Source organism: Telopea speciosissima, chromosome 2 (assembly GCF_018873765.1).
Source record: "Telopea speciosissima isolate NSW1024214 ecotype Mountain lineage chromosome 2, Tspe_v1, whole genome shotgun sequence".
In the NCBI taxonomy this organism is placed as follows: domain Eukaryota; kingdom Viridiplantae; phylum Streptophyta; class Magnoliopsida; order Proteales; family Proteaceae; genus Telopea; species Telopea speciosissima.
In genome coordinates, this window is record NC_057917.1 from 48,584,476 (window position 1) to 48,600,991 (window position 16,516).

At 39.1% G+C, this 16,516-nt stretch overlaps 1 protein-coding gene across 4 annotated transcripts in view; it reads left to right on the forward strand.

The window, feature by feature from the left end:
* Positions 1-16,516, forward strand: part of LOC122651995 (ubiquitin carboxyl-terminal hydrolase 8-like) — a 45,896-nt gene that overhangs the window by 15,294 nt on the left and 14,086 nt on the right. For 2 of the 4 annotated variants that reach the window (XM_043845607.1, XM_043845608.1), the window contains exons 6-10: positions 14,005-14,304; positions 14,800-14,940; positions 15,045-15,215; positions 15,717-15,974; positions 16,163-16,311. In XM_043845607.1, coding sequence (XP_043701542.1) covers positions 14,005-14,304; positions 14,800-14,940; positions 15,045-15,215; positions 15,717-15,974; positions 16,163-16,311 — 1,019 coding nt within the window. The remainder of the gene's footprint in view (positions 1-14,004; positions 14,305-14,799; positions 14,941-15,044; positions 15,216-15,716; positions 15,975-16,162; positions 16,312-16,516) is intronic. The other 2 variants (XM_043845609.1, XM_043845610.1) reach the window with 2 other exon arrangements.

Genomic DNA, 16,516 nt, shown 5'->3' on the forward strand with positions numbered 1-16,516 from the left:
CATTAGATTGGAGAAAAAAAACCCCCAAAGTGGTGGTTTGGCTTGGGACCTAGATTGCCAGTGTATGCCATAGATTGCTGTATCCTTTCCCTTATATAGTTAATTCTGCATATAATTTAGTCCTATAACATACAACATTCAATAAAAACAATTGGAAAATGCAGTAGGAATGAACAACCATAACATTGGAAAGCATTACACAATTAACAAACTGTGAAACCTTAGAACGTTAGGAATCTACAATGCGTTGTCAAAAAGTGTCATCGTGAATTAATTAAGGAACCAAAACAATTAAAACTATTTTATATATATTTAAAAAAAATAATAATTAGCTAAAAAAAAGAGCATCCCAGTGCACGAGGCTCCCTGTACTGCAGGGTCTGGGAGGGCAAATGTACGTAGCCTTACCCCCTGCTTTGTAGGAGAGGCTGTTACCAAGTTTCGAACCAGCAACCAACAGGTTGCAATAGCGCAACTTAACCGTTGCGCCAAGGCTCGCCCACTAAAAATAATAATTAGCCAATTAACTAAATTAATTAAGGAACAACACAATAATAATCACTAATAAAAAGAGCGTTCCAGTGCACGAGGCTCCTGCTACTGCAGGGTCTGGGAGGGGCAAATGTACGCAGCCTTACCCCCTTACTTCGCAGGAGAGGCTGTTTCCAAGTTTTGAACCCGCAACCAATAGGTTGCAATAGCGTAACTTAATCATTGTGCCAAGACTCGCCCACTAACACCATAATAATCACTAAAAAACCCATCAACAATATTTCCATAAACCAATTCAGAACATTTTCCTTATTTTATTATTTTTTCGATTTTTTAAAATATAATTTTAAAATCTGAAAGCTGGATGGCGATGTTGAGATGGATGAGTGGTAAAACTAGAAAGGATAAAACAAGGAGTGAACAAATTAGGGCTAATTTAGGAGTAGCTCCGATGCAAGATAAGCTGCAAGAAAGTTGTTTGAGGTGGCATTGACATGTACAATGGAAGTCTTTAATGCTCTAGAATGGAGGAGGGTGATTTGATTCAGATTGAAGAGCTAAAAGAGCCAGGGGTAGGCCTAAAATGACTCTAGGAGAAGTGTGAGGAAAGACATGCATGGCTTAGGCCTTGTAACAAGTGCGGCTTTGAATAGAGCTGATTGGAGGGAAAGGATCCATGTAGCCGACCCCATTTAGTTGGGATAAGACTGAGTTGAGTTGAGAAAGTAAAAAAAAATAATTATTTTAATAGAAAATAAAATCCGACTTTGTGGAGTTGTAGATCGGCTAATGGTGACCAATGCAAGGTATTAGAACTCGGTTTCGTCCTTGTTTTCGCAAGGCCACGAAACCAAGTTCTATTGAGATCTTGGCGAGATGGTGTATTTTTTCCCGTCTTGACTCGATGTTGGTTTTCGATGGCCATATGGCCAAGATAGGTCCTAAAACTTGACATCCTCCCTATCTTAGGCCTTCTAAACATAATGGAAACATTAGTTTTTACAAATTCAAACATAAAATTGTAATTTGACTTCGGACCCTAGGTTGGTAGTCTATGGCGTACGTGAGGTCTACCCTAGGCTATTCCATATAATATTTAGAATACATATAATTAAAGTAGAGGTGTAAAACAACTTAAATAAGCATTAAGAATTAAAAAACATCAGACCATAAACCATTTAAGCATTATGCATCATATTCATATTTCATAATCATACATGGTGATGGTTCTATGGTTTGTTAATAATTGTTAGAAACTTGGAAAGCGACATAGATTAAACAAATACAAGTGTAAGTGTGTAACAAGTCCTACCATTTGAGAGTAGCCTAGTACTGAAATGAGTGTCGGGACGGATCATCAAAACGACTATGTTGTTGTTGTTGTCGTTGAATCAAATTTGCTCTAATTGAATCACAAAGGCTGGTCATGACATATTATGCTAGAAGTAATGTTCAAAGTTGTCCACAACAGCCCTATAAACCGAATCATCAACGCATTGGAGGAACCCTAATCTAGGGTATATAGCTCCGAAATGCAGGGAACTCGATCTAGAGCCATTGTTACTAGATGGTGCCCGTGGAACCCGAACTGGCACCGACATCTATGGTTGGGGGTCCGAGACCCCAAAGATGCTTTTCGGAAAACCTAACTGACCCTCATACTCATAGGCAGAGGGGATGAAAATCGGCTTGCACAAAGGCTCCAAACTGACCATACCCAATATAGTGACTATACTTGGAATCGGTGCTCCCCATGCCATATATGGATGATGGTGCATACCACTTCTCCCCATGATGAATACCACTCTTCATACTCATGCCACCAATACTGTCAGTCAAGCTCCTAATCGTGTCATCCATGCTATCTTGCTGCTCCCCAACTGATGGAGTGAATCGGCTATGTGAGCCTCTCCTATAGGTAAGTCCACTATGGTCCTCATTCTGTGTGGCATGAGTGTACTGAGTCTATCATTTGAAGCATACTAGCTCAAGCTCTGGCTCCAGCTCCAGCTTCGACTCGTGGTAGTGATACCTCTCGCGCATACCCCCATCATCCCCATCATCATCATCAGTATCATCACCATCACCATGATTACCATCACCACGATTACCATCACCATGATCACCATCACCACGATCATCATTGCCACCATCATCATCACCACCATCATCATCACCCGAACTTGACAACTCAGGGTTCTCCTCATCAACCCCACCAGCCTGAGACTTGAAAGGTCGAGGTATCGATAAATGTGCACGGCCCTCGCGAGACGACATATACTCGTCCACATCAGTACGTATCTGAGTAGCTATTTTCGGGTTGGGACTACCCCAGCCTGATCGATAACTGGCTTACTTCGATCCCTCACCCACTAGTATAAGGGATCCTCCTCATCATGTGAGTCCATCTGGAAAACATTGGCAAGCTCGATTGGCACGTTTTTACCCTCCATGGCTTGGCGTATGTGCTGCATCTTCAATCTCATACTGTAATGCATAAACAACAACTGGTCCAATCATTTGTAACCCAGTCGGTTCCGCCTCTTGTTGTGGATGAGTGAGAATGTACTCCAGTTGCGCTCGCATCCGGAGGCGGAACAAGTTTAAGAGAACACCTTAATTGCTACCCTTCTTAAGTGAGGTGCATCTTTCCCATAAAGGACCTACCATTCGCCTCCATTAAAATTTTAGCACATTAGGATTGTGTATAGGTACATGATTCAAATGGAGACAAGATGACAAATAATGCAGTGGACCTACCAGGGTCTACGGTTTGCCTACTATTCACTGCGGCTACACGGATGAAACTACCAACTACATACCTAAAGACCTTTATCTATGCTCATTTAAAACATGCCTTAAACTAGTACACAATATAATAATTATTATTATAAGTACCAAGTACCAACTCTCACTTCATTGTTGCATTTTGACTGCTCAGATGCTTTAGGGACCAACTTTGCCACCATTAACTCCACTGCTTCTATCAGTGCATCATCCGGTCCAAGGTTATACTTGTACTGATACCTTGGATTGAGATAGTATGCTGAAAATTTCATACATAATTTGTCAGTGTTTATGAATATTTAAAATTGTAAATCAAATGTAAATAAAATGCCTTGGACTAAACATATAAAAGTATAAAACTCACCAGCTTTATGTATGGATGGGACAAGTACTTCTCCCATCAGTCCTCAATGATTTTGATATATCCCTTGCCACCTCTAGGTATTGCTACTCTCACTCTTTCTTTCATTAGATACATGGCAACATACACATGTGGCAAGGTCGGCTTCTTCTTTGTGTCTACCATCTTCAGGATCCTTACCACTGGATCCAATATGCCAAAATTGGTTACTAGAGATGGTAGTCTATGCTGCCCTACCCCCTGGTGAACTCGACTCTCTCCAACCAAACCACTTCTCGCTAGCAAACATAGATGATCTCAGGCCAACCATCTTATCCTGAAAGTTTTGCAATGCATCACAGTTGGTGGCAAATCGAGTAATTCCAGGCCTCACCAAATCTCCTTTGCATTTCTCCCTCAATAATTGTAAAGAATATCCATGGTTAACACAAATGTGGTCACCTGTCTTGCTCGCTTGACCACTCCCGCTACCAAGGATTTCTTACCCACGTCTTTAAGCATGAGGTCAATGCAATGTGTTGCACATGGAGTCCAGAAAAGATGCATCCTCTTGCTTTTTCTATTCATCATTATCTCTTATGCCTTCTTAAAATTACTCCCGTTGTCTATCACTACTTGGACGACGTTTTGTGGCCCTACTTCCACAATTTCTTTCAACAACTTCTATATGTACATTGCATCATTTCTCTCATTGGATGCATCCACTAACTTTAAGAAGAAGGTCTTGCCATCGCACTAGACCATGAAGTTGATGATGGACTGTCTAGTGGGTCTAGTCCAACCATTACACATAATAGTGACTCCATAGTTCTCTCATTTTCGCTTAAATGAGTTGATGTATTCTTCAAGCTCTTGCTTTTGCTTGGGCAAATACACATTCATCAATTCCCATGGAGTGGGCCCCTTCACTCCTGGGCTAGCCCTCCCAACAGTGTCAATCATAGCCTGGTAATATGTCCCTTGAGCAGCATTAGCTAGGATGCTATGATAGAAGAACTCGGTGTCCTGTTGATTGTATATAAGGGGTCCTGTGAAAGAATCTCAATGGGATCATCAGGTCAAAGGGTGGGGGTGGGGATGGGGGTGCATCTCCCCTCACACTCTGGGTTCTCCTGAAGAGCAAATCTCTCTGTCTCTGCTTCTTCCTCCTCTCCCCTTCGGGTACTACATCTGATCCAGCTGGTCTAGAATCAGAGCCACCTGCTCTCGGCACATCTCTGTAGCCCTAACCCTTTCCATCTCAGCTGTCATCCGGCTCTCAGCCAAGACTTTCTGGTGCTGTCTCCACTCTGCCTGTGCCTCAAAATCCTCCCGCCTGGCCTTGTACTCATCATCTTGTGGCTGTGGGTGCTTCTCTAAGACTACCTCATGAAACTTTTCCTCTGCCCTTTGCTATTCTTCCTTGCTGTCTCCACTCTGCCTGTGCCTCAAAATCCTCCCGCCTGGCCTTGTACTCATCATCTTGTGGCTGTGGGTGCTTCTCTAAGACTACCTCATGAAACTTTTCCTCTGCCCTTTGCTATTCTTCCTTCTTTAATCTTCCTCTCTTCAAGTGTTTAGACATGCTTTGTTGCACCTCATAAGAAACTTGTGTGCATTTGGTTACATCCTTGTACCCACCAGCCAAATGCTGCTTTAATTTGGTAGCCCCTCCAGAATTTAGAATTTTTCTACAGTAGTTACATCTTGACTTTTTCTTGTCATTTGACATTGGCTCTCTATGCAGCCATGCTATATCTCCATCTTCAGCCATTGTGCAGCAGTTTTAAACCTTGGCACACTGTTACATCAACAAATGCATGCATTATTAGCTATTCAACATCATTTCAAAGTCCTAAATTAATCATATAGCTATTACCTATTTTCCCCTTACCTCTTGTATGTTTTCTTAATTAAAAATAATTTCGATAATTTTTTTTTCATAAATAATCATACCATAAGTAATACAAAATTATAATGTATGAAACAAGAATCACTACTTTCCATATTAAAATGCATTAGCAATGCTTGCATTAATTTTAAATATTTTTCAAAACAAAATAGAATAACATATATTTTTTACTATTTTTTAGATTTTTCTGTAATTTTTTAAAATATATTTTAAATTTCAGAAATTAAAATAAATAATTTACTAAGTGAAAAAAAGACACCGTGAGGCCGTAGATCGGCCAACGTTGTCCAACATATATTAAATATAGTTCCACAATTAGTATAAAACATATTTTTTTTTCAATTGTTTTTTGCAGGAAAATATTTTTATTTTACAGAAAAATAAATAAATAATTTAAAAACAGAAAAATAATTCTGCCTCCGTCAATCCACATTGTATCACATATAATAACTGCATAGTCAACAAACAAGTATTGATCATGTTTCTATGAAAAAAATTGTTTTCAAGAAGTAATTTTTACCTAAAAGTGTTCTTGAGATGCAATGTAACTCCCTCTCTTGATGTTGAGGATTCAATGTTGAATCCACAAGCTTTAATCTTCAGTTGGAGGTGAGATTAGCCAAAAAAAAGCACCAAACAACCTTCTTCTTTGTGTTTTCCCTTCACAGCAGACCGAGAGAGACGAGAAAGAGTGAGATTTCGAGTTTGGGGTTGAAATCTTGCACACAGAGGGTGGAACCGAGACTGAGATAAGTCATGAGATCTCAATCGAGATATTGCTCTTGTTTTGTGTCGCCTGTGGTCTCGTCTCGAGTCCTGGCAAAACTGAGATAATTTCGAGATCTCAGCGAGATCTTGTACCATGGCCCAACGTATAAAAAATTGAAGGTCAAAGTTTATATATATACTTTATTTTTTTTTGCAAAAAATAATTTCAAGGAAGAAGGGTTTACCTTCAAATTTGAATCTTGCACAAAATCTTGATTCAAATCCAGCGAAAGATCGATGTAGATGTGTTATACTAATTACTATTCCACAACATCGGTTGAAACCCCCCTTGCAGTCGAAATCAATTTTGATTGAAATATGGTATTATATACATGTGTTTGCGTCATCTGTTTGAAACGACCGTAACATTTAAGTCATTTTGGCATTTCGAACCAAAATTTTGGTCGAAACAATTTATTCTTCTTGGGTCGCCTAGTGTTTCATTTCGACCACTGTTGAAATCGAGATGTGCCATACTGTGTGTGACTTAGCATCTATCTTATTTTATGAATTCTATCCTATCTGTTCCTTGTCTTTTCTAGATACAAATGAGTGATAAATTTCACAAGTTGGTCGATGTTTGTTCTTATAATACTATTATGGATGTGTTCCTAAATCCATATCAACTCTATGTAACGAGTTGTTGATGCAGGTTCATCATAGAAATTGGCTTATTTCTTTAGAAATAGGCCTAGGGTTGGGTTATATACATGTTGGGCCTTTGATCCCATGGGTTTCTAATGTAATAGACCACTTTTATAGGCCTAAAATATGGGTATATAGGTTGCATACGGGATTAGCCCAATACTTAGTTTATTTTTATGTTTATTAATTGAACCGGTTCAAATTGGTTGCATCCAATTGGTTCAATTTAAGTGATCATGTGACTTGGTTAAGTGGTCATGTGACAACTTAAGTGGTCATGTGATGTAAGTTGGGCTGTATTAGGACTCTATAAGTCCAGCCATGTTTTGAGCCTATTTCCTTTAGTATTCTAGTTTCCTAGTCAGTTTAAGTTACCTAATAGGTTAGGGATAGGGTTAGGCCATTCCTTTTTAGTGTCTAAGTCTATTTTTGAGTCTTCTATATAAGTTTGTAAGGGAGGCCAGCATTACATACGAATTTGGATTAATAAAAACTCAGCTTTATGCTTGTTGCCTTTGTTGCTACTATTGCTCCCTTGTGTGCGTGTTGCCTTGTGGATCTCAAGGTGCTAGGGTGGGTGGACTCTCATGACTCCTTGCGTCTGTCCAGTACTGGGAGGTTCTTCTTCTTCTTCATTCAAGCTTCTTCAAGCTGCTGCTGCTGCTGCTGCTGCCTCTGAAGGAGATCAAACCAGTAAGTAATTTTAGTTTCCTGCATATATCCTTCCCTCCATCCATCAGACCCTAACCTCCATTAAACCTGCAACTCCTACCTTAACTAGGACTCCCTCATAACTACAGATCTGGCCATCAATTTCGAACTATACTTCCAGTACACAACCCCCACACCTCTCCCTACATTTGACCTTGAACCCAGTCCATAATCCCCACTATATCCCCGCCATTCCTCCACTCCATTAAACTCAAAACCTGCAACTCAATTCTGTCCAGAATTGAAGAATTTTAAACTTAACCAAATCCAATTATTTTTATCCCATAATGACCTCCTAGACCTACACGTTAAAGCCATATAAGACCCATTCTCAAATTCCCATCCTAAACCCTAGAATTAACCTAAAACCTAGTGCTGTCCATTCGAACCAGCGGCTCCTAGTAGGTCTCCTACCTATCTAGGACTACATTAGTTGTACTCCTAAACATGAATCAGTTTTGAAGTTTGAACTCTTGTGTTCTACATTAGTTGTACTCCTAAACATGAATCAGTTTTGAAGTTTGAACTCTTGTGTTCATGTCCCTGCAACTTTTCTAGTTTTGTTCTATAACAAGTATTTATTTTTTTCATAAATCTTCATTTGTAGTCAATCGCTCAATCTAGCTCCTAAATCAAGGTCATCCATTTCAGGGAAGATCATGAACGGGTTTGTAACCCCTACCCCTATTGAATCCACACCACTTAAACCTCATCGAACATGCATCAGTCCAAAGACAAGCTCCTGAGTTGAATATTGCGGTAGTTGCAGGCCTTGGATGGGTTTCGGGAGAATAGCTAACAACAGGGAGGATTTCAATGGCCAAGGTTTTAAAAGTTAGGGCTGCCTAGGACAAAAGAACCTCCACCCAAAATCTGAGGAAGAAAAGAGTCAAGATGTAAGAGATTAGGGCAGGGCAGGGAAGGAAGAAAAGGGTAGGACAAACAGGGAAGATGGGATGAAGAACACTCCTGTGATAGGAGGTTCTGGAATGCAGGGAAGAAAGAGGAGAGAGGGAAGAGAGAGAAGGGAACTGCGACCAGCAGGCCCATGCCACACCACAACAACTCAAATGCCAATTTTCAATTCAATAATTTTCTGTCCTACTTGTTGCCTTGTTGGGTTACTGATGCGATCCCGGGGTTCAGAAACCTTGTTGGGTTTGCTAATGGACCCACACAAGTATTAGAAGACTCAAATCATGAGCTTGGTGGCAAAACAGTAAATATTGTGAAGATTATAAGAGTAATGGCAGAATTATAAATGAATTGAAATCTACAATAGGTTGGCAAGGCTGTAAATAAAAGGGAACTTAAAAGGGGTAAGTTGGTAGTTAAAACGCGTGTTGGGATATGAAAGGAAATAGGATTTATTGTAAGAGGACAATCTTGGAGCCAATATAAAACTAAGGACAAAACAGAATTAGAATAGAAGAGGGTAAGTTTTGGAAAGCAAAGTTAGAAATAAAAGATATTAGAATCGTGGGGTGGGGTGAAGGTTGTCTTCAACCTCCGAACCAGCAAACCAGTGGAAGAACAAGTTTCGTTTCAGCTCAGGGAACTCACTCAATACAAGTCCAATCCAAATGAGATTTCAGCAGAAGGATACTACTCCAAAACCCTACTAAATGCAAGCCCTAGTATTACCTACGATCTGCGACTGACAGAAACAAATCTCTGAAAGTGACTGGCAGAAGAGGAAAAGCAGGCCCCAGTTTCAGTTTGGTTCTCACACCAGAGGACTCTTTTAGATCTGGTCTTCTAGGGTTTGAATCGTCTAGAGATGGGCTTCCTTCGACCCAAATCTCAGACCCAACTGAGCAGGGATGAAGAAGTCGAAGGACTTTTTTCCCAGTCCAGCAGTATCGCTAACAGTAAAGGAAAGGAGGAAACAATGATAATGAAGCAAAAGGAAGATATGGTATAAGAAAGCACAGTTGAATAACAGCAAGAATAAAGAAGAAGAACAGAGGAGAAGATGGATCACACCTGAGAAGAGGAACAAAGAACAGAACCGAGTACAGGAAACGAGAGAAGAGAGAACAAGCACAGCTCCACAGCCGTAAGAGGTAAACTAAACTCAACATCTTTCAATCATCAATACTATCCAACGCTGGGACTACATGGTTGCATATAAATAACAAACTAACCCCTAATCGTATGTGAACTCTGAAATAGACTTTGAATCTACTTTGGACTCACTTGGACTAAAAAACTGAAGGTAAATTTGAATGCAACTAAAACTCTATCTTATACTTGCTATTAACGAATCTAACAAGATAAAGACAAATAAAAAAACAATTTACACAATCATCCCTAATAAACCCTACGCCTAACTGCATCAACTCTCCCGTTCTTAAAATAACTCGACTCCCTCAAGTTAAGTTGCGAACCCAAGCTACCCTTGTAATTATCTTGAAGCTGGTGTGGCACGTATCTCAGGGAAGACGGTTGAACTGTAACTCCACGAGTGGGGAGGAAAGAGTGACTCATAACTGGAGGAAGAAACTGTTCCCGACGAGGCGTGTCTGATAATGTGTGTGGCGAAATCAAGTATTTACGGTCTCCTTGTTTTATCTTGATGGTATTCCGTGCACCTATTGTAAAGAATACCAGCCTATCATTGCTGAGGTCGCCCTAGAAGAATGTCACAATGTGCCAATTAGGTGACTCAGCAACACACATGGTACTGTAATGGCTCAAACTGCAGATGTACTCGAGCTACTGCACTGGCTTCTTCTTGAGTTATAGGTTCAAAATCTTGCACATGAATCTTCTTGAAGAGCCGTTTTTGTGGAAGGTTCTGTGCTCAAACAAATTCAGCAGAGATAACATTTACTTCTGCCCGGTATCAATGACTATATGAACATCTATAAAACCAGCACCGTGCAGAAGAATACCCTTCTGTCTGAAGAGAGGAACTTTATCAATTAGTCTGTTTGAGAATGATGTAAGACTAGCAGAGTGAGCTTCAACTTCTTTGTCATCACTCATCAGGACCATCATCCTCTAAAGGATAAGTGCATAAAATATTCAAATCATCATCGTCATCCTTCCCTGCTACATTCACGGGATGAGACTTATTGGTTGGTTTTGATTCCATTGGTGATATCCCTCTTTTCTCCTACCTTCGTCTTTGCGTTGAGGGTTGCTTTGTGAGACGTCGAGTAGTCTCTAACTTGGTCTTCAAATCGTACTACTATCTCAGCCCCATAGTTCAAAATCTCGCGAAATCGCGATCGAGATTTCGAAAATTTCGGATATTTCATCCTCCTCGAAACGAAATGCCACCTCGAATAAAAAAAATACAAAAATTCGATCGAAATTCTTGAAATTTTGAGATATCTTGAGATTTTTTCAAAATTTCGCTAGATTTCGAGTTTCTCGAGAAATTGCTTTATATAAATGAACATGTTTCGTCAGTCTTGGTTGATATTTCGACCGAGACTGAGAAACAGCTCTGGTTTTGCACTTTTGCTTGATTTTTGAAGGTTTTTGCTCATTTCTTCACAGTGGATCAGTGGGTAGTACTTCTTCACAGTTTGGTGACCTATATCCTAGGATAGGTTACCTTCAGCATGTTGATGATGCAATTTACATGGCCGCTGTGGATGACGACACTCGCTTCTTCTCCTAGACTATGACGTGGCATGCATTACAGTCGGAGAGCAATACACGTCGGCTCCAGCAAACCATGAGTGGGGTTGATCCTGGACGGAGGAGTAGTTATTATTAGCAAATTTGTAAACCTTTGAGATGAATAATGACTAGTTGACTACTTGACTTGTAGCCTTGTAGGGGACAATTGAGGATATTGACATATTGTGATTTGGAATGTTTGATATCATCTTCTTAAATCTTAACTCTTAAGTTGTTATTTGTTAACTTGTTATTGACTTGATGTCTTATGTACTTAATATTATGATTTATGACTTAACTTATGAGTCATTATGTTTCCAACTTAGTTCCAGGTCAATTTACTTGTTTAATGTACAATGTGTATGTGTAAATGTGTAATTAACTAAGTTATACACTTATACATTAGGGTTCGACCGTACGTTGCTAATCAATGGTGCACATCCAAAACTCCATTTTGGGTGACTATTTTTGCAATTTGAACATTTAAATGTGTTTATATAGCCTAAAATAGGGTTTCCATGAAGTTTCAGGCCTTAACTTGGCCTAAAACCCACCGAAATGACCTATCGAAACATACCAGAAAAAATACAATATTTCGACCGAAATATCCGAAATTTCGAATATTTCGGATATTTTGGTCAGCCCGAAATACCGAAACGAAACGAGTTCTCGAACTATTCCTTGTTGCTGGAATACATGTCAGATATCCCTGCACATCCCTATTTCTACAGTTTCTGGTTTTGTTTTAAGTTTACTTAATACTTGATCTGGGGATGATTTAAGCAGTTCTTTCTGTTGGTTGATATCTCATATGATCAGCAAGTTCTGTCCATCGGTTATCACTAATCTTGAGCTTCCTTCCTCCAGTAAAACATTTCAATATCTCTCCATCCCTTCATGAGGTTTGGCTGAGGTTTTGATCAGTTGATCCTCTTATTTAATAAACCCTTAGACCAAATTTTTACCCTGTTCTGAATTATGTTGGCTGAGATACATTACTTTTCTTGTTCTGCACCTACCACCCTGTGTTTGAGGTTCCTATCAGCAACAGGAAGCTCATTGATCTCAGAATCCAACGCTTGGATTAACCTGAGACTCTAGAGTGCTGTTCTCCCATATAGAACTAATTTCGGCTTGGGCTTGGTTTGCATATGAATCTGGATTTTGTTTTCTTGAAATTTTCTTGAATTCTTGAATATTTTGCAAGTCTGCATTCTGGTTTTGTTGGTTTCCTGAACCCTATTCTCTAAGTGGATTTAAACCTCATCAGCATGGTTTTCTGGTCAATGAATTTCTGAAATTGACATTAATTTTTCAATCCTGGTGATTTTGTTGGTGCCAAAGAAAACAACCATTGTGCCTTTGCTGCCTATTTCCTTCTTCTTTCTTTTTTTTCCCACTCTATTGAAATCTTGTTGGGATTCATCTTCTTAGTATTTTTTTACATGTTCTTATAGTGGTTCCGATTTTAATTTTGTTCAGCAAAGTCATGTGGTTAGAGTTAGGTTGGAAGATTGACTTCAATGTTTGTAGGGACCATTGGTTATACTTTACGACTCTGAATTTCCGTAACTGTCTGAGCATGTTCTATTAAAAACTGATCAGATTTGAAGATGGGGTTCTTGAATTTGTATAACATTCCCTTCAGTTTTATTTTTTATTTTTTGGGGGCCCTTATGGAATGGATGGTAATGTGGCCATGTGGGCAGTCAAACAAGGAAGATATCTTTCCCCGGCCCTATTAGTTAGGGTCCCTAAAGCCTTGATTGTGATTTAAATGAAAAATGGACCTCAAAGAAGAAAATTACTTTTCATTTCTGGTTTGGGCCCATACTCTCCAGGTACTAGTGATTTGATAGCCCTTCCTGCATTGTTTTCGTAATCCCTGAAAAAAGAAAATTACTTTTCATTTCTTGTATCCCATTTCCTTTCTGAAAATTTCATTTATCCAAATCCCTGATTGTAGCGGTTAAGGTGGTCAGATGATTGTAACTCGAGGGTTCTGAACCGAAAGAAAATGTTTATTTTGTTGTTTAATTTGAAAAATTGATGATGATTAGGTAAAGTATGGAAGACGAGGAAAGTTAGAAGAGAAAGAACAGGGTCAAATCTTTTGGGGGTCAATATCCCTCTTCTACGCACTGAAATTACTTAGCAATTGAAATTTGTGATGCACTAACAAAGCATACTGAACTAACTAAATTTAGTGTTCTTCTTTATTGATACTGACTTCAGCATTCCTAACACCGCTAGGCATTCTAAGCCACATGATTCTCTGGGTCAAATTACAGGCTTTCAGGTTCCTATTGAACCAAAGTCTTAAATGTACTAGGATTGAGTCCCATTCCAGCTTGTTCGATTTTGTTCTTGATGAAAACAGACCAACTTCGCCGTGTTTCCCCTGATTTCTTGTAAATGAATGATTGGCATTTTCTTATCTTTTTCTTGCCTTCTCTCTTTTTTGATCTTATAGAAACTATTCTTAAGGCAATGCCCTGTATGCTAGGGTTGAATATCAGTTTTAAAGCTTCAAATAAATACATTGAATGCTGGACATTCCAGTAGCATTTATTTAAAGGATAGTTTCGAAGCAAAGTACAATGGCTTGTTTACTCAGTAATTTTTCTTATTTTAGGTGATTTGTATGTCATTTCTGGCATTAACTGTTTGGTCGCTTATTTTGTTATTCTCGTTCTGCTGTACTTGTCTGCAGATTCTTCTGGAGCTGCAAGTTTATGGATTGTCAGATTCAATGAAGTGTAGCGAAGGGAGGAAAAATGAAATGGTAGTCCAACAGTCTAAGATGGCAGTTTCTTCATGTGGTAGCTCACTTTTCATTAATGGCAGCATTGGAGAGTCTGGTTCTCTGGGTTTGACAGGGTTGCAGAATCTTGGAAATACTTGTTTCATGAACAGTGCTATCCAGTGTTTGGCACATACACCGAAGCTTGTTGACTATTTCCTTGGAGATTACAGTAGAGAAATAAATCAGGACAACCCATTGGGAATGGATGTATGTTTTTATTTATGTCTTTTTTATTTATTCATGTCTCAGAAAAAAAGCTTATACTTTGAAACATAGTATTAGAAACTGAACCAGTCTGGCCAGTCAAACCGGGTTAAATTGGAACTGCCACCACTGAATACTTCCTGGCTTCCTTTTTGACCATCATTTTGATGAATGTTAATGGTCATGCTGGGGAAACTGGAACCATACTTTAAAACAGTTTGATGTCCAGTTAGGTTTATAAAACTATGGTCTGGAATAGGAGACCATCATTTTAGTGATATTAATGGTAAAGCTGGGGGAACTGGAACCTGACTTTAAAACAGTTGTCCAGTTAGGTATATAAAACTATGGTTTGGAAGTAGTAGTACCTTGGTTCTTATTTTTAAATTTTAAATTAGGGGGTTTGTTGTGGTCTTGGAAAATGTTCCACTCTTTCAGCTGTTGCTTGAGATATCTTTCTCTTTCTTAGTCTCTTAAGTGATGCCTCTTCTTGTTCAGGGTGAACTTGCCTTAGCATTTGGAGACTTGCTACGGAAGTTATGGGCTCCTGGGGCAACTCCGGTGGCACCAAGAGTGTTCAAGTCAAAGCTTTCTCATTTTGCCCCCCAATTTAGTGGCTTTAACCAGCATGATTCCCAAGTCAGTATTAATCTTGGAAAGGCACTTTTTTAATGATCCATTAAGTTTCTTGATTTATGCTAGTGAGAAGGAAATAATAATGGGTTGCAGTTGTTGCTCCATAGGAGCTTCTTGCTTTTCTGTTGGATGGACTCCATGAAGATCTAAATCGTGTGAAATTCAAGCCTTACATAGAAGCCAAAGATGCTGATGGTCGTCCAGATGGAGAAGTTGCTGATGAATATTGGCGGAATCATCGGGCTCGTAATGACTCCATCATAGTTGATGTATGCCAAGTGAGTATTTCGCACTAGGTTTCCTCTGTATTGTTAGGTTTCAACACCCCTCCCCCCTGTTTTTACTCTTTTTTTTTTCATCCTATGGTGCATAAATAACAGTTAGTCTTGGGTAGTTCATTTCATCTTAACCTTTTCCCAACTATTTGGGTGTGGCTACATGAATTCCATTCCACCATTTCAGTGTAAGTACTCATTTTTTTATGGAAGATTTGATATGAAACTCTTTATAATCTTACAATTGTGAAATCCAATTCAATTTTGTAACTATTTGTAAATTTTCTTGTTTAAAGACTTTGAACCTACCCACTCAGAGAAGTCTTCAATGAATTTTAGTACCAACTGTGGTTCTATTCTATTGTTTTATGATTTTATAATTTGAGAGGGCTGGTCTCATAGTTCTCTTCACAAACTATGGTTGCAGTTAGGTGGTACTTGGTTTGTAGCATTCGGATTTAGTTCCTTTGCTTCCTCAACTGAACATTCCTATCTCTGCTGCAGGGTCAATACAGGTCAACATTAGTTTGCCCTGTTTGCAAGAAGGTCTCTGTTACATTTGATCCATTCATGTACCTATCGCTACCTTTACCTTCAACAACAATGCGGACAATGACTGTGACAATCTTGGGCACTGGTGGAACTACACTGCCATATCCAATAACAGTAACTGTGCCCAAGGATGGATATTGCAAGGATCTTATTCAGGCCTTGAGCAATGCTTGCTCTTTAAGGAGTGATGAGACCCTATTGGTTTCAGAGGTATGCTCTGATAAATTTGTTGAAATGAGCCAGTCTTGTGTGGAATTACAATTAGTTTGTGTACAGTGTGCATGTGCACACCTGGTCTGGGGGTGCGGGGTTTGCCTTGGGACTTGGGAGTAGCAGTAATGCATTAATATGTTATTTCATTTTTAGTTTGAGTTGTAAGTATATGAAGTTATTTGCAGATATACACCAATCGCATTCTTCGTTATCTAGAGGACCCATCTGATTCATTATCCTTGATTAGAGATGATGATCGACTTGTTGCTTATCGATTACCAAAAGATCTTGACAGTTTCCCTTTGGTTGTGTTCATGCATCAGCGGGTGGAGGAGTAAGCCATATATTGTTCTTATTATAATCTGTTGTTAGCCTGGTGTTTTCTTGTTCTTCTGATTTTGTGTATGTTCATTGATTTCAATTTTAGGTTTGTTGTAGTACTATTTCTTCTTAATATATTGATTTTTTTATGATGTTGAAGTGTAGCTTTCTTTTATTGGTGAGTAAGAGTACTAATTAGCTAATGACTGAAACTACCA